This window comes from Panthera uncia, chromosome A2, assembly GCF_023721935.1.
Source record: "Panthera uncia isolate 11264 chromosome A2, Puncia_PCG_1.0, whole genome shotgun sequence".
NCBI classification, from domain to species: domain Eukaryota; kingdom Metazoa; phylum Chordata; class Mammalia; order Carnivora; family Felidae; genus Panthera; species Panthera uncia.
In genome coordinates this window covers 59,975,234-59,994,888 of record NC_064816.1, presented here as the reverse complement: position 1 = coordinate 59,994,888, position 19,655 = coordinate 59,975,234, and the positions used below count along the sequence as shown (strand labels likewise).

Below are 19,655 nucleotides of genomic sequence, written 5' to 3'. Positions count from 1 at the left end.
CCCCCCTGCCCACTACCCCCCTACCTGCTGTCCCACTGCCCCCCCCCGCCCACTACCCCCACTGCCCACTACCCTCCCCCACCCACTGCCCCCCTGCCCCGGCCACCTTTGGGGTTCATTATGCCTTTTTGCAAACTTCAGGTTGTATTGAGTTGGGTTTTTTTCTCTCCTTAGACACGAGCTTGGGATACTTATCCTTACTGGATGCTGACTATGACAGAAGCCCTCGGAACAAGTATTTCGCCAAGGCCGTCAACTATACTGTGCGTTTCCAGTGGCTCCAATGCATCTTCTGGGAAATGAGGGAATGGAGGTCTACAAACTCCTCTCCGCAGCCAGGAGCTTCTCCAGGGAAAGTGAGCTGCAGGTAGGGACGTACTGGTGAGGACAAACCCGACTTTTACACCACGGCTGCATTTTCCTCTGCGTGGGGCCCAGCGTGGGGCCTCCCTGGCCGTGGCCCTGGGAAAACTGTGCATCCCTCCCGTCGGCAGGTCTGGTCCCCTCCATGCTGCAGGATCTGGCTCTTGGGTTCTCTGTACCCTCCCCTCCCCAGGGTGACGGCACATGGTAGCTGTTCCCCCACATCCTCTGAAGAAATGTGCTGGTGGGTGGGGGGTGGCGCCTGGTGTCGGCCGCCTCTGCACATTCTTGGGGGCGCGTCTGCACTCGGGCCGTGGGGCGTCTGCTCTCGCCGCTCCCCCCCACCCCCTGTGCCCTGGCGCCCCACCTGCAGGAAGCCCCCCACCGCGTGGTTGTGAAGGCAGATTTCCTGTGCAGGAAAGTCCCCACACGGACCACATCGGCCCTCTGGAAGATTTGGGTGTATTGGTCACGCTGCTCGATCAGAAATTCTTTATCATCTAGGCAGAACGGGCAGTCCTGTGAGAGGCTCTGCCAGGACCTTTCCACTAGAGGGGAGGGTACAGTGATCGGGCACGTTCAGAAGTAGAAATGGTCATTTCCTTCTTAGAATCGAGTCTCGGGGCGCCCAGGTGGCGCAGTTAGTTGAGTGTCTGACTCTTGGTTTCAGCTCAGGTCGTGATCTCACAGGTCATGGGATCAAGCCCCATATCCGGCTCTGTGCTGACAGTGTGGAGCCTGCTTGGGATTCTCTTTCTCCCTCTTCCCCTCCCCTGCCCATGTGTATGTTCTCTCTCTCTCTCTCTCAAAATAAGGAGGGAGGGAAGGAGGGAGTGAGGAAGAGAAAGAGAGAGTGGGAGGGAAGGGAGAATGGAGGGAGGAAGGGAGGGAGGAAGGAAGGGTGGAAGGAAGGAAGGGAAGGAAGGGAAGAAGGGAAGGAAAGGAGGAAGGGAAAGAAAGGGGAGGGAAGGGGAGAGAAAAATCAAGTCACGAGGAGCCGTGTTTTGTGGCGTCTGTTAGGAGACCGAGATGCCCAGCTCACGCCCATGTCTGCGTGTCTCCCTCCTCTTCTTCGGTTGTGCTGTTCAATTTATACGGTGCCCAGGCTAGTAAATCACCGGCCCTACTGTAATGGATCAGTATTTACCTCTGATGTCAAACTGACCACAAACGCATTAACACAGCTGTTCATTCTCCATCACATCCCGCTGTCCGCGGGCACTTTTCCACGAGCCAGGGGCACGAGAATGAACGCCACATGGGGTCTGCTCATGAGACAACGAGGGAGAGGTGGGTTTTAGTCAAACAAAGTCAGTCTTTTGGTAGGAGTGATGGTGACAGGGTCCCTATACCCCGAGTCTGCTTAGGGGCCACTCATCTGCCCACAGCAGGGCTGGGACTTGAACTTGCTGTGTCCGGGCCTGAGCTGGACTGTGCACGGTGTGGACACTGAGGTGTCTGCATAACAGGTGTCTGTTGTAAGTGCTGTAACCCATCACCCTTCCCGGCCCTCCCTTAATCCGCGTACATGACATGGTCGACACAGCCCTCGACACACACGTGCCGTCCTAAGCCGTGTCTCCCTCCTAGCTACGATCGCCTCGCACCGGTCTCTGTCGCAAGAAGAAACCTGAGCACCGGCTTTTCAGTGGAGGGTGTTTCCAAGCTGCAGAGGTGAGCTCCGTTTTCCAAATGAGAATAAAGTTTTGTTTGCCCCGCTGACCAAGCGGGACACCCGGGTATGCCTGAAACCCACGTCCCTTATGGTCAACTTGCCTTTTGGAATACCCGTGTTACCAGACAATCGTCCGGAACGTCACGTACATTTCTCTGTACTTACATCCGCTGACGAGATGTATAAACAGGAAAGTCAGCGCGCTTCCCGTCAGGCTGAGCCTTGGCTGGTCATTCTTGCCAGGGAGGATGCGGTGGTTTGCCCGTCCTGGTTTATGTGTGTTTGTGGCTCCCTCTTTCTCTTCAAAAGTGTCCCATTTTGTTTTATTAATATTATTTTTGAAGTTAGTTTGGTTTTTTGTTTGAGTGATCTGTCCACCCAACATGGGGCTCGAACTCACGACCCTAAGACCAAGAGTCGCATGTTCTAGTGACTGAGCCAGCCAGGTACCCTCCAAAAGTGTCCCATTTTAGAGAACAGATTTGGACTCAACCCTATTCTATAGCCATTTTTTGGTATAGAAACAGTGTATTTGGGGGCGCCTGGGTGGATCAGTCAGTTAAGCATCTGACTCTGGATTTTGGCTCAGGTCATGATCTCACAGTTCATGGGTTCAAGCCCTGCATAGGGCTCTGTGCTGACAGTGCAGAGCCTGCTTGGGACTCTCTCTTTCTCACTCTCTCTCTGTCCCTCCCCCACTTGCCTTCTCTCTCTCTCTCTCTCTCTCTCTCTCTCTCAAAATAAATAAATAAATAAACATAAAAGAAAGAATACGTGTGTTGGATTCTGAACTACGGGTAAGGAGAGTGTGAGCCATGGAGCGGCGCCCTCTTTTGACTCTTCAGTGTCACGCACACAGAGGAGGACCGGGCTTGGCACACAGCAGGTGCTGAGTGGGTGTTTGCTGAATGAGTATCTGAATTTTCTGGTGAGCGTTGGGTGTTAGGTTTCTGTGCCAAATCTCATTGTGATGGGGAATCTGGCTGTACTTTATTAATCCTGGGGACACTGGGGTCACCAGGAGCCCAGTGACTGGGACTCAGGACAGCTGTCCAACTGTGGTTTCAGACAGAACTTCAGGGGGCTGAGCTGTCAGGGGAGGGGCAGCCCCTGGAGTCCTGCAGGGACAGGAATGTTCTGGGAGGACAGCAACCCCACGAAGCCAGGCCCCACGCCCACCCTTCGAAACCCCGTCAGAGGCCCGTAAGACTCCATTCCAGGTTAGGGTGCTGGCACGAGTGACTCGAAGGGGACCCTGCTCCGTGGGTCTGGAGTGTTCGGTGCCCCCTGCCCCCGGCCAGCACTGGTGCCTGGAGCAGGTGGCGAGTGACAGGTGTAGGGGCGCAGGCAGCCGGAGCACGCAGGACAGGGTCTGCCGGGAGGGAGGGAGGGAACACCCACTGCATGCACGTGTGCACGCCCACTACGGATGTCGCACGTACTGCTCAGCGAGACGGCTGTTCTCATCACATTCCTTTTTCCCTCTCTTTTTTAATTTTTAAAGTTTTATTTATTTTGAGAGAGACAGAGACAACGTGAGTGGGGAGGGGCAGACAAAGGGAGAGAGAGAATCCCAAGCAGGCTCCACGCTGTCAGCGCAGAGCCTGATGTGGGGCTCGAACCCACGCACCCAGGAGATCACGACCTGAGCCAAAATCAAGAGTCAGACCCTTAACAGACTGAGCCACCCAGGCGCCCTGTTCTCATCCCATTTCATAAAGAAAGCTTCTCAGAGACGGGACATGAGCGACTGCCCCACACGGCAGCACCCTTCCGACCCCAAAGCTGGCCGGTCCCCAGGATGCTTTGTCTGAGTCCCGGCTCCTGATCCAGCCGCCAGCGGCTTCCCCTAGAGGGGCTCTGACCCGTCCCAACACCGGACGGCAGAGGTCGCTCCCTCTGCCTTCCCCTGTTGACCCCGTCCCAGCAAGAGTCTGCCTGCTTCTCCCAGTTATGGGGCCGACAGACGTCTACACACATCAGTGAAGACCAGCGGGGGCCCCGTGTGTGAATGTGAGTGTGAGTGAGTGTGAGCCAGCCTGGGGAGCTTTATCTTCATAATTTACTGTTCATTCCTCTCCTTCTGTTTACAGACACCCGGAAAACCTGCTTCCCAGTATTTTGATTGTGGTTTCTATGGTTCTCTATGCACTTTTGGTTACCAAAACCAGGCGTGTGGATCGTCATGAGAGAGAGAAGGTGAGGTACATTTTCCTGCAAGAAGACACTCCAGCCGACCACCAGCTATACGCGGTTGTCGTAGACACAGGCTTCCGGGCTCCAGCCCACTGTAGCGCCAAGGTAAGGGCTCATCGCGGGGCTAGCGCTCTCGTGTGCAAGGCTGTGGATGGCGTGAGCGACGGCGTGGACACTGGCCATCCCAGCTGCCCCTTCGACTCCATCCGACGGTGGGGGGGTGGGGGGAGGCTCCTCTCCTGCCGTCCTGCTCTCCCTCACCTGCCTGTCTGCGCGAGCCCCCCTCCCCTGCCCTCAGGGCCGCCCCGTCGACCCCACCCCCCGCTCCACCTCGTCTGTGGGGAGCACTGCAGGCATCCAGCCCCATGTGAGGCTAAGGACGGAATGGGTGTGATGGGGGAGGCCCCGTGGGAGAAGTGGGGACAGTTCAGCAAGACGTTTGGGGACAGTGGCTTTTCTTGTAGAAAAAAGCAATATGAAATGTCCACTTCACGTTATACCCGAAAGCACTTCCACAAAATTTAAAGATTAAAACAAAATACGGGGGCACCTGGGTGGTTCAGTCGGTTAAGTGTCTGACTCTTGTTCCCAGCTCAGGTCTTGATCTCAGAGTTGTGAGTTCAAGCCCCACGTTGGGCTCCACGCAGGGCATGAAGCGTACTTAAAACAACAACAAAACAATATTTAGAAACTTCTCGAAGGAAATATGTACTTTGCAACGGGGAAGGATTTTAAAAACTGGAAATACATAAGGAACTTTCTTAAATGGAAGAGTGACAGGTTGCACGGCCCCAGAATCAGGCGCTTATGTAGGACAGAAGCCACCCCAGTGAGGGGCAGCAAGCCCTCCTGGCCGGAGTGTGCACCTGCGGGGCTCCTGGTCCATCTCAGTCACTGTCACTGCCATCTGGCCTCCCCTGGTCCACCTCAGTCACCGTCACTGCCCCCCAGCCTCTCCCAGTCTCCCCTCTGAGCTGAGGGAGGACAACATGCCCACTGTCCTGTCCTCTCCCTCCTGAGACAGACATGTGCCCTAGTGAACCCAAGTTGCCATCTGGTTTTCTAGATCAAACATGTAGAAATCAGCCGCCGTGGCAGGTGCTCCTTCACCGTCTCTCCCAGGGAAGTTGGGGAGGCACCATCCAGGGACGGGGCGGGGCATCTTCTTGGCCCCTCAGGACCGCGTTGTTGTCTTTGGCCTTCTGGAAGGTTCTGGGAAGGTTGGGGGCTGGGAGAAGGTGCACACACAGGGTAGTATCCTGTGTTCATGATCTCAGACTCTCACTCTCTTATCTTTGGAGGTTTACATTGTTTTATGTGGAGAAAATGGAGTTTCAGAACCCAGAGAACTCTACTGTCCAGAAAAGCCCCTGTTTGAAAGGAACTCCAGACACACCTTTGTCCTGAGGTGAGCGCAGCCCATCAGACCCCGTGTGGCCTTAGCACGCGTCCGCGGAAGTAGAAATACCGAGCATCACTTCCCAATAAGGAGCACATGCACACAGACGGATTTGTAACACTGCTCCCAGGGCTGTGTGAAGTAGACTAGAGTCTGGTTAAGCACAGGAGGGAGGGAGGAGGGGTATTGGGTTTATCCGCTGGTGAGGGTCAGACGCCCAGCCCTTCCTATGGTACTGACAGCACTCAGTGAATTCGGTTCACCCTGCTTGGGAGAGCAACGCTATGTAAGACCCTGTGGTTGGACGGAGAGGGGTAATTTATCAGGAGTACAGGCTCCTGATGTTTCCGGAAAGCGTAGGAGAACTGCAAGGTTCGTTCTCCTGGAGAATTTCATGTATGATCCGTATGGGCTCCGAGTGTCCTGTGTTCATCAAGAAGAGGTTAATTCCAGACTAGTCCACGCCAGACATGCATGCATTAAGGAGTTTGAGTGGATTGGGTTCAGGGGCCCGTGTGGACAAGCTGTGTGTGTGCTCAGCACCCAGCACGGCCAGGGGCGTCGCTCTTAGTGGCTGTGGGGGCCTGAGGGCCCTGTCCACCCGCTACGTCCCAGAGCCATGTCCACCCCCTACATCCCAGAGGGGCTTCATAGGTCAGTCTGTATAACCCATGTTTGTTGACATGTCCGATGTGCCCCCAAAGGGAGAATGGGGGCCGGTGCTGCCCTCCGGGGCCCCCACCGCCCAGGCCTGACCAGGCGCTGCCGTGTGTGTCCCCAGCGCCCCGGCTCTGCTGGGCCCGCTCTGCAGGATCCGCCTCTGGCACGACAGCCGCGGGCCCTGTCCCGCCTGGTACGTGAGCCACCTCATGGTACAGGAGCTGGGCTCCGGGCCCGCGCGGTGCTGGCTCTTCCCTGCCGAGTGCTGGCTGGCGGCGGGCCGGGGGGACGGCCGCGTGCAGCGGGAACTGGGCTGCCTTTGCCGGGGACCCGGCTTCTGGAAGGTAGGTGCCAACTGACCTGCCGGCAAGACGCGGCGAGGGCCCTGCTTCTCCGAACAGCACTAAGTTAGAGTCAAGGTGGCCACATCGTAAATGACGCGGCCACTGAGCGAGCCTGCAAGCCTGAAGGAATTGCCCTTGGGTTGTTGGTTTTCTTCCACAATAACGTTTACAGAATTACGGTGGCCTGTGGTCTGTGGTGACCAACGGGCTGCTAATTAGAGACGTGAGTGCCCTGGATTCCTGGTCACCAAAATGACCAGGAAACGGTCCAGGCATGGTCAGGGGGTCATGACAAAAGACAGAATCCCCTAAAACCTCACAAACCAGCTATGAAACTCACTCTGCATCTGTCCTGATCTTTCCCCATTTGTGAGTGTGTTTTATGCAGTTGTAATAACGCTTATGCATTTCACACTTTCTAGTTATCTTCAGGATTTTTGTTTTAGAGAGAGAGAGAATGAGCAGGGACGGGCAGAGGGAGGGAGAGAGAGAGAATCCCAAGCAGGCTGTGTGCTATCAGCTCAGAGCCCAGCGTGGGGCTCAATCCCAGGAACCCTGAAATCATGACCTGAACCAAAACCAAGAGTCAGGCACTCAACCGACTGAGCCACCCAGGCACACCCCCTTCAGTGATGATTTTAAAGCAAATTCATGAATTTTTCTGGAATAGCATTGAGCACCAAGCATTCCTTGAGTTGAACTGAACATTGTGAACCCAGTGCAAATCTATACGTGGCGTTCTGCCCACTATGTAGCAGACGCTGCCGGGCTACTGCGGACACCCAGGGGGATGCTCGTTCCTGGTCCTCAGTGTGCTCAAAGCCCAGAAAAAATTAACTGTGCTGTGGGGAGCATGCTGGGAAAGTTGATTAGGATCACCAGGGGAGGGGTGACACTTCCACTGAGCAGGAGGGGGGAGGGTTCCACTGGGGGAGGGGTTTGTGAACAGAGGCTCTGGGGAGGAGGGTGTGAAGACACTTGAGGGCGACAGAGGAGAGGCAGAGGGACAGCCTGTCCCAAAGCCCCCGAGTCCCAGCGCAGGTAGGGTTGCAAACGTCCAGGGCGCCGAGTGGACGAGGGTCGGCAGGGGCCTGCAGCGCCCACACAGCTCGGCATCTGGCTGGTGAGCCAGGGGCATCCCCGCTCAGGAGGTCACTGCTCGCCAAGCGGAAGCTCCCGCGGTTGGTGCAGATGCCCCAGGTCCGCTGCTGTCTCCGCGCTGGTATGTTCCAGCTCTTATATTCGAAGTTCACGGAGTATCTGGAAGACTTCCACGTCTGGACCTCCGTGTACAGCCGGCCCTCGCCCAGCGGCTTCCTGCGCACCCCGCGCCTCACCGTCGCCTTCACCTTGCTGTGCGTGTACGCGTGTCTCGCTGCCCTGGTCACCGCCTCAAGGCAAGAGCGGGTGAGAGCGCTGGCTTTTCTGTAAAGTGGCTTCCGATTCCCAGACCCACAGTGTGACACCTTCCGGACTTAGGGATTAGCAAAACTCAGAGTCCTAGGAGAGGTTTCAAGCAGGGGAGGGAGACCATGTGCCTCGAGTGCCCCCGAGGTGACACCGGGAGCTGGGGGGGGCCTGCGGGGCCATGGCCTGCTGCATTACCTCTGCCACATGGATCTCGTGGCCTCCTGCTGCCACAGAGCAGGACTTTCCCAGCGGGGTCAGCAGCTCGGACCGTCCTAGAAAATGCTCCTGGATTCTTTTAAGGTTGGCAGTTAATTCAAATTTTAAAAATCCTCTGACCACAAACAACAGAACAGTTCTGACGGCCACGTTTGCCCTTGGAATGCTAGCGTGCCCTTAGCAGCGCTGGCCTGGCCGTCCCTCATGTGATGGAGAGGTTACTTGTACCTGAGGGTGGGCAGTTAGATCGGAGACTCTGCTCTCCTGTTGGGAGCTCACAGGGTGACTTTGGGGTACGGGAAGAGAGTCAGCTTTGCTGCTTCTGACAACCTGAGGCTGTCCGTGGTCCCTGCAGTGGCTGGGAACGTGCCGAGGGGTCCTGTCCGGCGAAGTATCCACCTGGGAGCACGGTGTTCCCAGTACATGTGATAGCAATAATGGATCGGCAGAGCTTTTTAAAAAAAGAGTAAGAGGTGTGTGGAGTTGGTAGGACGGCGGTACGTATTATCAGTGCAAAGGGAAGAGCCCTGTCCCCCTGGGACGGGAATGGGCCCAAGGTCAGCACACCTGAACTTGCCCTCCCCTCTGGGGTCACCCGGTGTGTGATCTTAGCTCATCAACGCACTGGGGACACGGGTGCCTTCTGGTCAGGTGCGGCGAGGTGCCCGGCACTTCCAGTCAGGTGCGGCGAGAGGTGCCTCGCAAGAAGGGGCACTGGCAAACATCTGTTCAGTCTGCAGAGATGCGTATGGCAGAAAAGCAAGGAGATTCCTTATGCTTTTTCTGTTTTTTTATTAAAGGTCCAGGATTCAGGGAGAGGGACTTTGGTTAAACATGGGGTGCACATGCATCAAACACCTTTGTAGCTAAACCCAGAATGGGTCTGGGGGACATGCGTCCTGCTGTCTTCCCGCAGCTCCCGTGGGCTCTGGGCTCCCCCGACGCAGCCTATGGGTCCTTCCAGATGGGTCTCCTGTGCACCCTGCTGGCGTCTCCCGCGGCTCAGCTCTTGTCGCTGCTCTTGAGGCTCAGCCAGGTACCTGCAGCCCGTCCGCCTGGTCCTGCTGTCCCGGGTCCTCCCTCGCCGCAGGATCCCTGCCTGAACAGCCACCTTCTCCCGCAGGAGCCCAGCGGGCCTCGCCGAGTGAAGCCCTGCCTGCCCCCGAGGAGGGCGCCCATGGGGGCAGCACAGGGTAGGTGTGCGTTTAAAAAAGCCTGAAAGGTGAAGTCACGGCAGCGGCCAAGGATGAGGTCTGAACAGGAGGTGCCGGGAGGGCCCCCTCCGTCCTGGCTGAGCCTTTTCAAGAGGCCAGTGCGCTGCACAGACCTTGTGTCTCCTGCGTCCTTTGCACTGTGTTTGTTGTGGGGACAGCAAGCATCATCTCGTGTGCTAAGAGCCCTCACAAGGGGTTGTGCAGCCCCCGCCAAGGTGCCACGTGCAAGGGCCTCTCTGGCAGTTGGGTCCTGGGTCTCAGGGACCCATCTTGCTGGGGTCACAGGAAGGGGCATGTCCTGAAGGAGGCTCTCTCCCTGAGAATCCTGAATCCCTGGTTTAATGTCCTAAATGTGACTCTTTTTAAATCAGGCCCTAACTTCCATGGCAGGACACCAGAGGCTCGGAAGATACACAAGGTAAACGGAACAGCCAACAGGGCTGGCTCTCTGCTGTCTCCCTCCGCCGTGGCCCGGACACGGCTGGTCAGGCCCAGGGAGGGATGGGGACAGCTGGGGCCAGTGCGCAGGGCAGGTCCTGCGGGGAGAGAGGCCAGCTGTTAGGAGTCCCCGTGGAGGCCACTCGAGAAGGGCTGTGGCTGTCAGAGTTGGGAAAGCCACGTGTGTACAAGCAGTGACGTTTGGAAGCTGGGCCTGGGGTGTGTCCAGGGGACAAGTCGCTTGAAGCAGAGGCCCTTGTTGGCTCCTGGGCCCCGAGAGGGGACACGGGACAAGTCCAGACAAGCAGACCCGGCCTGTGACCCAGGGCAGGCTAAAAGGCAGCTTCGAAGTAGCTCAGCCACATCATGGCTCTTCTTTGGGGACCAGTGTGACTGTGCTACAGGCATGTGACTCTTGTCTGGGCCAGTGTTTGGGGCACAGGAGGCTCCTTACGCTTTTGAATCTCCGCCTCCTTGCTGAGACTCTGTCCCCAGGCCTGAGTCCAGGACGCTCTCCCCTCTGCTCCCCTGCTTGGAGATGCCCAATCCCCACCCCCACGCGGCCTCTCTGCCCTCCTGCTGTGAGCCTCAAAGCCCCACTGCTCTGGCAGGTCCAGGTCAGCCCCCTGGAGGGCAGGTGACACCCCACAGGTCTCTGTAGAGGCAGAAGATCTGGTCCCGGGGCCACATGCCTCCTCCCCAGACCCCTGCCCAGCCTGAGGCTTGAGGAGGTCCGGGGCCACCCCCTGAGAGCGCTCACAAGCCGTGGCTCAGAGGACACAGTATGGCCCCAGAGGACGGAATGCACGGAGATGTTAACCTAGTCCTGACTTTGTATTTTGCAGCGTAACGCTCTCCCTGGGCACGCCGGGGCCCGCAGAAGGGCGGCAGGCGGTGACGATGCAGGCGGTCCGACCCCGGAGCTGGAGGCCTGCGGAGCTGACCCCCGCCAGCGGGCCGAGGGGGAGGAGGGGGCACAAGGTGATGTCGGGGCTGGGTGTGCAATGCCAGGCCCCCTCCTGTCCTGGGCCCCTGGGGAGTCGGGCCCGATGACCCTGGACGCTCTGGTCACACATGAACCAGGCCCATCGAAACAGCCATCAGTTTTGTTCCAAAGTCCTGGCCGTTTCCAGTGTTTACTTACGTGGGTCTGGTCACGACTTTTAAAAAGTCAGGAGTAGACCTAACTTTTTTTTTTGAGTGTTCTGAGATTTGATGCTTTCAACTATTTCTGCTGCACAGCAGTGGGTAGCTGCAGCTCCAGACCAAGCAGGAGCTGAGCGCTGAGCCAGCAGGGACGGGGTCCCGGTGGGGGCAGCCAAGCAGCCAGTCAGGGCCACCCAAGGGGCCGCCGGGGACCTGGGCCGGCAGGTGCACGTGGCTGCAGGGGTCGGGGTGGTAGGCCGTGTGAGTGGTGTTTCCTGGCTCCAGGCCACCCAAGGCCTCAAGTCCCAGCTGCAGGTGCCGGCCGCGGACGCTGCCGTGTGGACGGTGTCGGCAGGGCTGGCACCGGTGGTGGGCACGGCACCCCGCACGTGGGGGATTGGGTGTCGAGCACCTGGGTTCTGTGACCGGTTGAGACCCTGGGCCAGCGGCGTGCAGTGCAGGCGCCCACCCCGCAGGAATTGGAGGTCACATTCACCCCAGGACGGCCACCTGCGGCCGACAGCTGGTCACGCACACGGGGCCGGGAGCCTGGGGGTTCAGCCCGGCAGACCAGACTTGAGGAGGTCATCAAGGAAGGACAGCCCGTTGTACGTGCACCAAGGGTCCCCCCCTTGCCTAGCACCTCCTCCCCAGCAGGTGCTTCTCGGCTTCTGCTGCTGGCGGCGGCCCTAGAGCCGCACCGCCTTCCGCCTCTGAACAGGTTGGGATCCTCCTATCGAGCAATCACCCGAGAAAGCGGGGCTCCAGCGGCCTCCTCTTGGAGACATGAGATGGGGGTGGGGACCCTTTGATGAAGTGCTTGGCTCCAGAGAGATTACACAACGGAGCCGCGAGAGGCGCTGCTTCCAGGTGGCCCCCCCCCTCCTCCTCCTCCTCTGCCTGGCCCTGCTCTCCTCCCTCCTCCCCGCTCCTCCCCCTGCTCCTCCCTCCCCCTCCTTTCTGCTCTTCTCTTGGTCCTCCTCCTCCCCCTCCTCCCTCCTGCTCCTCCCACTCTTTCCCCATCCCTCCCCCCTGCTCCTCCCTCCTCCTCCCTCTCCCTCCTGCTCCTCCCACTCTTTCCCCCATCCATCCCCCCGCTCCTCCCCCTTCTCCCTCCTCTTCTCCCTCCTCATCTCAGGTAGTCCTCCCCCTGCTCCTCCCTCCTCCTCCCTCCCCCACCCTCCCCCTCTCTTCCCACCTTCTCTCTGCTCTTCTCCTGACCCTCCCTTTACCTCCTTCTTCCCTCTGCTCCTTCCTTCTCCTCCTCCCTCCTCCTCCTCCCCCACTCTTCCCACCTCCTCTCTGCTCTTCTCATAGTCCTCCCCCCTCCTCCTCCGCCTATTCCCCCTGCTCCTGCATCCTCCTCCTCCTCCTCCTCTGGCCCTGATCTCCTCCTCCTCCTCCCTGCTCCTTCCACCCCCTCCTCTCTGTTCTTGTTCTGATTCTCCCCTCCTTCCCCTCCTCTTCCTCAATACACATAGTGAAAACTATAAATTGTGAGGCAGATACAGCAGCAGACTGTAGCCCAGACTGTGGCATAATTCTGGTAGAAAATCCTGAGTATAAAGAGCACTCTGCCCTGAGAATGACCATATGAGAAATGTGTCCCCATTTCACCCAGACTGAAACGGTGGTTACTGCATGCAGCCGGCCGCTCTGTAGACCTCGTTGCTCTACACGGAAATGCAAATCCTATAACACGGTGCATATGTGCAGAGGTGTGTGTATATGTAAAAGGATTTACTGTCAGGAATTAGTTCATGTGCTCATGGAAGCTGGCAGTTCTCATGGACCCACAGTCCACAAGCTGGAGACCCAGGAGCACCAATGTTTCAGCTCAGATCCGAAGACAGGAAAAAGCAGATGTTCTGCTCAGAGGCCGTCAGGCAGAAGGAACTCTCTCTTACCCTGGAAGGTGGGCCTCTTGTTGTATTCAGGCCTTCACCTGATTGGATGAGGTCCACCCACACTGGGTGGGCACCTGGCTTTACTCAGTGGAGCCATTTATTTTATTATTGTTTTTAATTTTTTAATGTTTATTTAGTTTTGAGAGAGAGAGAGAGAAATAGCTCACGAGTGGGGGAGCGGCAGAGAGGAGGGAGACACAGAATCCAAAGGAGGCTCCAGGCCCTGAGCTGTCAGCACAGGGACTCGATGTGGGGCTCGAACCCACGAACCGCAAAATCATGACCTGAGCCAAAGTCGGACACTTAACTGACTGAGCCACCCAGGTGCTCCTCAGTGCAGCCATTTAAATGTTCATCTCTCTGGAAATTCCCTTGTGTACACACCAAGAATAATGTTCAACCAAATGTCTGCACACCCATGACCCAGGCCCACTGACATAGAATTAGCAGGCACACTCACATGGCAGGGGTGAGGTCTGTTAACACGTGTGCCTCTTCCCTGCTCCCCCTTAGTCCCCACCAGTGGGTCTGGACGACTTGCTGTGCTCCAGTGGCCGAGGGCACCACCGCCTTGGTCGGGCTTCGCAGCGTGGGCCACTTGCTGGATGGTGTCTGTGGCCTGTGGCTTGGGGACGGCATTTCTGGGGTACAGGTGAGCAGTAGTGGTTTTCAAATATCCTCGGGCCTTTGGGAAAGTCTCTCACTGATAAAAAGATTCCTTGCATTTCTGGGAACGCAAAGTGTGAGCCCAGATGTGGCCGTTGCTAATTTCGTCCTCTGGTCTCCCTCCCACGGCCCTGCGGGCGAAGAATCTGGACACAATTCCCCAAGAGCCCCAGGGCCTGGCCAGCCAGCTCTGGGACAGCAGCCCGACCCAGATGGAGCCCCGGGTGTCACCCGAGGCCTCAAGACCCTCCTCGGGAAGGAGAGGTCCAGCGACCAAGCTCCCAAGAAGCTGGGCTCTGAGCCAGGCTACTGGCTCAGCGAGGAACCCTCGACCCCTGTCTGTTGAAGATGCACGTATCTCAGGGATTCTGATTCTGTCCGTACGGTGGCCTCTCCATCTGGGTCCCCTGCTCCTCAGCGGGCCATTCAGCATGGCTCCTGTGGGCCCAGGAGGAGCAGCCATAAAACCAAGATACTTGCCCCTCTGCCCTTGACTCTTCCCTTTCTTCATGCATATATTGACTCACCTGGTGATGATGGACAAGTTACTTAAAAAAAAAAAAACTCTCTGTGCCTCAGTTTGCTCCTCTGTGAAATGGGAACATTCACAGTACCTACTTTGTAAGATTTTAGAAGGAGCAAATGAAGTCCTTTAGGCTCAGTGCTTTGCAGATGCAAAGTTTATTGTCATTATTATTACCCCTCCCCGCCCATGCTCTCTGTCCCTGTGCTGGGCTTTCCTTTCTCTGTTGCGGGGTTGACATCCCCTCCGGACAGATAGAACTCCCTTCTTTGGGCAGAACAACAGGGCGCCCACCGCCACTGCCCCTTCTCCGCCACAGGCCCACCGCTGCTGCCCGCAGTCGCACCATCACGAGGACGCAAACCCTCAGGCCTGGTGTCCTGTGTACTGACGGCTGCTCTCTCCCTGGGGACAGGTTTAACCCGACAGAATGTGCACAGTGGCTGCACCTGCTGACCCTGTCCGTGCTGTGCTGTGTTTTTGTCACCCAGCCACTTCTGGTGAGTGGGGCCCTCCTGTGGTCCCTTCCTGTCAGCAGGGGCCTGGACGTGGAGCCAGGGCTCCATTCAGGTGACACGTGATGACATCTCTCCAACCCCATTTTTCACTCGAGGACACGGAGCCTTAGGACACAGAGGCTCTGGACCCGCCTCTCCCGGAGAGTGGGTGGGCGAGGAATCCCAGACAGGTGACACTAGGGTGCGCCTGAGCCTGTGACTGAGACAGCTCCGTGGGTCACAGGGACGGGGGACGAGGACGGTGCCTTGTCTAATTTCTCCTTCCAGGTCGGCCTCGTGGCCTTGGGCTTTGCCTGGAGAAAGAGAGATGACCCACATTTCTTCACCGAGTCTCTGCGCGAGGCCACCAAGGACCTGGGCTCTGAGCTGGAAGGACGTGTAAGGTCCCCCACGGCCCTCCGTGCAAGCCAGATGGAGGAGGTGAGGCCACCCTCGGTGCCGTGGTCCAGCCTCCGCAGGCCGGTCTGAACTTCCTCTTTGGATTCAAACTCGACTGCGTTTTTGGAGACCCGTGGGTGTGATGTAGTTTCTCTGCTGCTTCACGTGCCCGTACGCGATGCGTGAGCACTCAAGACCTGTTTCCTTACCTCTGCCCCAATCCCGGAGAAATCAGAGCATCAAGAACAGTCGCCTATTGTATTTATTTTTTTTAGTTTTTACTTTATTATTTATTTTGAGAGAGAGAGAGAGAGAGAGAGAGAGAGAGAATCCCAACCAGGCTCTGCTCTGTCAGCACAGAGCCCAGCATGAGGCTCAAATGCACGAACCTCAAGATCATGGCCTGAGCCTACTTTAAACTATTTTTTTTAATGTTTATTAAAACATGTCTCTCTCAAAAGAGAGAGACAGAGTGTGAGCGGGGGAGGGACAGAGAGAGCCAGAGACACAGAATCAGAAGCAGGTTCCAGACTCTGAACTGTCAGCACAAAGCCCGACATGGGGCTCAAACCCATGAACCGTGAGATCGTGACCTGGGCGGAAGTCAGATGCTCAACCAGCTGAGCCACCCAGGCGCCCCATGAGCCTACTTTAAACTATTGAAGCAGATAAGAAGTAGAATTCTTGGCCATGATTTTGGAGAACTTCGAAGTCATGTGCGTTTCACAACAAATCTAATTCTTGCTGCTTCCTCCCCCTCCTCCCATCAGTACCCCCCTTGTGTGTGCAGCCTTCTCTCGGGTGGGGTGGACAACACGAAGGCAGAGGAAGGTCTCCCGTGCGGAAGGGTACGGGCTGGTCCCCGGCAGGTGTCGTGTCCTCCTGTGGAATGACCAGGGACACGCCCCAGCTCACTGATGGGCCTCACCCCTACCTTTCTCTCCCAACTGCCGTCCTTCCTCAGGTGACCAGTGAGCCCTGAGGCTAACTGGCCTATGGCATGATTGCCTGAGTAACCCGTCGGCCCCCTGGTGATGGAGAGCACGTGCCATGCGTGTGCCCCGCCCTGACCACTTGTTCATACTCAGCGTGTTTCTCCCACCACCTCGTGCAGCAGAAGCATCACTGCACCTGCTGTAAGATCAATCACAGTGAAGCTGGGAGCAGTGATGTAATTAGACCGAGGCCACCTGGGTGGTGACGAGGCTCTGGGCCGCAAGGCTCGGCCACACGCCTGCTGCACTTGGTGGCCCTCAGCACATGGCTCTGGTTTCTCTCACCTTCCTGGTCTCTTTTCTTTCTCCTTCTGTCCCACGGGCAGTCGCCGCCCCTGTGAGGCAGGTCTGCTGGCCCTTCTGTGTCTTTGGCCTCCAGTTCGAGCCCGCTCACAGGTGCAGCCCTGATGCAGGGCTGGCGGCCAAGTGCCCCCGCCCAAGGTGTCCCTCGGTGCGTCCTGTCCTCCTTGGGACTGAGGACGGTGCGACGGCTGCAGGGGGTGGGAGCTTCCCTGCCCCAGGGCCCCACCCACGTGACCTCCCGGGACAGGGGTCTCTGACTTCTTAGGCGTCCTGAGCACCTAACCCATGCCTGTAATCAGTCGGTGCCAGACAGCTCCCCCTGTGCAGTGACATTGTCCCCAGAGCTGGCAGAGACCTGCCCCCCCACCGGCCCACTGCCCGCCCGCCTGCTGTATGTGACTCTGCCCCCAGCCCCAGGCCGCATGAACAGTCCGGACTGCGGGACCTCCTGCCCTTATCCGTGGTTCCCGGCTCACAGCGCTGTCATCCCCACAGATGGTGGCTGCCCGACAGCGAGCGCGCCGCCTGCGCTGGGCACGTCCACCATCCGCGGCCCAGCTCAGCGTCACCAGGGAGAGGATGAGGAGAGAGACCCGGACGCGGGTGGCCCTGAGGTGGGTGGTGGCCCGACGGGGTGGCTCTGCTCCCACCCTCCTGCAGAGGGGGCGCTGGTAGCCTGGGAGCAGGGGTTGTGGCATGCAGGTGGGGACTCAGCCGCAGGGGAGGGGCACCAAGGGGACGGTGGGTCCAGAGAGAGCAGGTTTGCAGGAGGCTGAGTCTTTTCCGTTTGCATGTGCCATGACTAACAGTCTAGAAAATCCTACAAAAATGAACAAGAAAACAGGCAGAAGGGAATTGAGTCAGGTAACAGGCTATAAAATGAAAATGCAAAACGCAGGGCCCTTCACATATTTGAGAGGACTGTTTAGCGGATCAGGGAAATAAAACACAAGAGACCCACACAGGCATCAGGTAGAGGAGAAGCGAGTGCAGCTGGGTAACGTGAGGATGACTTAGAAACACATGCCCTCTTCTCCTCTTCTCGACTGGGAAGACAACACCTGTCTTCTAGAGTGCTGTCTAACATTAGCTTACAACTGTAACGCGCGCTCAATCAACGGCCAGCAGACCTTTCTGGTTTTCTTTTCTTTCTCCTCTTCCTCCTTCATCACTCGTTCTGGCCCATGATCGAGTCACTCTGGAAGAAGGAACATGGAGAACCGGCCAGGAAAACCCCAGAAGGCAGAGCCAGCGCGTGGGGCTCACTCTGCTGGCCGTGACGGTAAGACCGCAGCCCCCGAAGAGTGTGGCTCTGGGCACACGAATAAGAGACGGCCCCACGGAATGGATGAGGAGGTCCGGAAATTGACCCAAATGCAAATGCCACCCGATGCAAGTGTGTGACAAAGGCACCATCTCAGATCTTCAGAAAAACGAGGGAGCTTTTAACCAGCAATAATTGAACGGTCATGAGAGAAGCGTAAAAACAAATGAATAACTGGATGCTTTTGTCATAAGACGTGCAAATTCCAAGCAGATGAAGATTTAAATGTGAAAACAGAACCATGCAAGTCCCAGAAGAAAGTGCGTGTCAATTTCTCTGTGACCTGTGGGTGAGGAAAACGTCTCTGTGACCTAAAGTCCAGAAACGGAAGAGGAAACAAATTTGGGGACGTCAGACTCAAAGAAGAGACACCTGGTGCGACATAAGATGTCATACATAAAGTAAAAAGACAGTGACAAACTAAGAGGAGTATCTTAACAAAGAGGTTTAAATAAATGGAAAAAAGACCAACAACTCTGTAGAACAAAACTGGGCTCAGGAAGCCAACAGGTGAGGATAGCACTTGGGCTCATAAGCGAGTGAATTGCAGACTAAAAGTGCAGAAATCTGCAGTGGTTGGTGGGTGAGCTGACGGGGAAGAGATGCTGTCACATAGCGCCCGTGTGAGTGCGGAATGGAACTGCCCCCGTGGGGACCTGGGAAGCCCCACACCGTCACAGATGCACTTGCCTCGACCCAGCGGCCCCGCTCCAGGAAGCGCGTCAGCAAAACCTCGAGACGACCCAGGCACGAGACAGGCCGTGCGGGACCTTCTGCCGTAGAAAGAGCCTAAAAATAACCCCGCTGTCTTGCGGGAGGCCAGGGCACCTGGAGCACGAGGACTGTCCGCACAGACGGGGGACACCTCTCTGTTACAGGAGAGAAGCAGGTGGGAAAGAATGTACGTGTGGGCTACCCGCCACTCGGCCAACCGCTAGGAATCGAGTTTCTGTGCATCTGCTTGTCCTCAGTAGAACGAGGGATTTCCTACCACTTTAGGAAATTGCTACTTAGGGGACAGAAAAGGAATAGGATTTTCAAAAATTTGCTTCAAGATGAAAACATTTGACCTTACAAGCCTGCTCCCTAACGACAGAGAAACTAGAGAGAAAGTCATCCAGCGGGTTCCACAAGGGTATTTGTCATTAGCGCAGCGTTCTTGTCTTCATTCTGAGCGCTGGTTCATGTGGGATGTGGCAAATGAGGGATTCTGTGACTTCCTAATTCTCAGTGTGGGAGAAAGGAGGTGCAGATTTGAGTCTGAAAAAGTTAAAACGTTATAGTCCTGACTTTGAATTAAAAGTGACTGTAAATATGTTGGGGTGCCTGGGTGGCTCAGTGGGTTAAGCGTCTGACTTCGACTTCAGTCATGATCTCGCTGTTCTTGGGTTCAAGCCCAGCGTTGGGCTCTGTGCTGACAGCTCAGAGCCTGGAACCTGCTTTGGATTCTGTGTCTCCCTCTCTCTGCGCCTTCCCCACTCATTCTCTCTCTCTGTCTCTCTCTGTCTCTCTCTGTCTCTCTCTCTCTCTCTCTCAAAAATAAATAAACATTAAAAATGCTTTACAAAGGGGCGCCTGCGTGACTTAGTCAGTTGACTGTCCGACTTCGCCCAGGTCATGATCTCATGGTTTGTGAGTTCGAGCCCCGCATTGGGCTCTGTGCTGACAGCTCAGAGCCTGAAGCCTGCTTCGGATTCTGTGTGTGTGTCTCTCTCTTTGCCCCTTCCCTACTCAAGCCCTGTCTCTCTCTCTCTGTCTGTCTCTCAAGAGTAAGTAAACATTGAAAAATTTTTCAAAGAAATGCTTTAAGAAAAAGTATAAGTATGAAATAATAGTTTTTTTTTAATAAGGAAAAAAAATTTTTCTACATCTGTCTACCAAGAAAAGGCCTAGAAAAAACCCAGGGGCAATGAGCAACTGTAGCCTAGATCCTGGTGTACAAATACCGTTTTCCACCCAAAAGAAACAGGTATCGTTGGA

At 56.5% G+C, this 19,655-nt stretch overlaps 1 protein-coding gene across 4 annotated transcripts in view; it reads left to right on the top strand.

Moving 5' to 3' along the window:
* Positions 1 to 19,655, top strand: part of PKD1L1 (polycystin 1 like 1, transient receptor potential channel interacting) — a 133,680-nt gene that overhangs the window by 76,680 nt on the left and 37,345 nt on the right. For all 4 annotated transcript variants that reach the window (XM_049641208.1, XM_049641206.1, XM_049641205.1 and 1 more), the window contains 14 exons: positions 175 to 367; positions 1,954 to 2,037; positions 4,132 to 4,339; positions 5,536 to 5,642; positions 6,415 to 6,637; positions 7,871 to 8,044; positions 9,180 to 9,299; positions 9,387 to 9,456; positions 9,849 to 9,895; positions 10,761 to 10,896; positions 13,482 to 13,620; positions 14,573 to 14,657; positions 14,943 to 15,095; positions 16,847 to 16,965. In XM_049641208.1, coding sequence (XP_049497165.1) covers positions 175 to 367; positions 1,954 to 2,037; positions 4,132 to 4,339; positions 5,536 to 5,642; positions 6,415 to 6,637; positions 7,871 to 8,044; positions 9,180 to 9,299; positions 9,387 to 9,456; positions 9,849 to 9,895; positions 10,761 to 10,896; positions 13,482 to 13,620; positions 14,573 to 14,657; positions 14,943 to 15,095; positions 16,847 to 16,965 — 1,858 coding nt within the window. The remainder of the gene's footprint in view (positions 1 to 174; positions 368 to 1,953; positions 2,038 to 4,131; positions 4,340 to 5,535; positions 5,643 to 6,414; positions 6,638 to 7,870; positions 8,045 to 9,179; positions 9,300 to 9,386; positions 9,457 to 9,848; positions 9,896 to 10,760; positions 10,897 to 13,481; positions 13,621 to 14,572; positions 14,658 to 14,942; positions 15,096 to 16,846; positions 16,966 to 19,655) is intronic.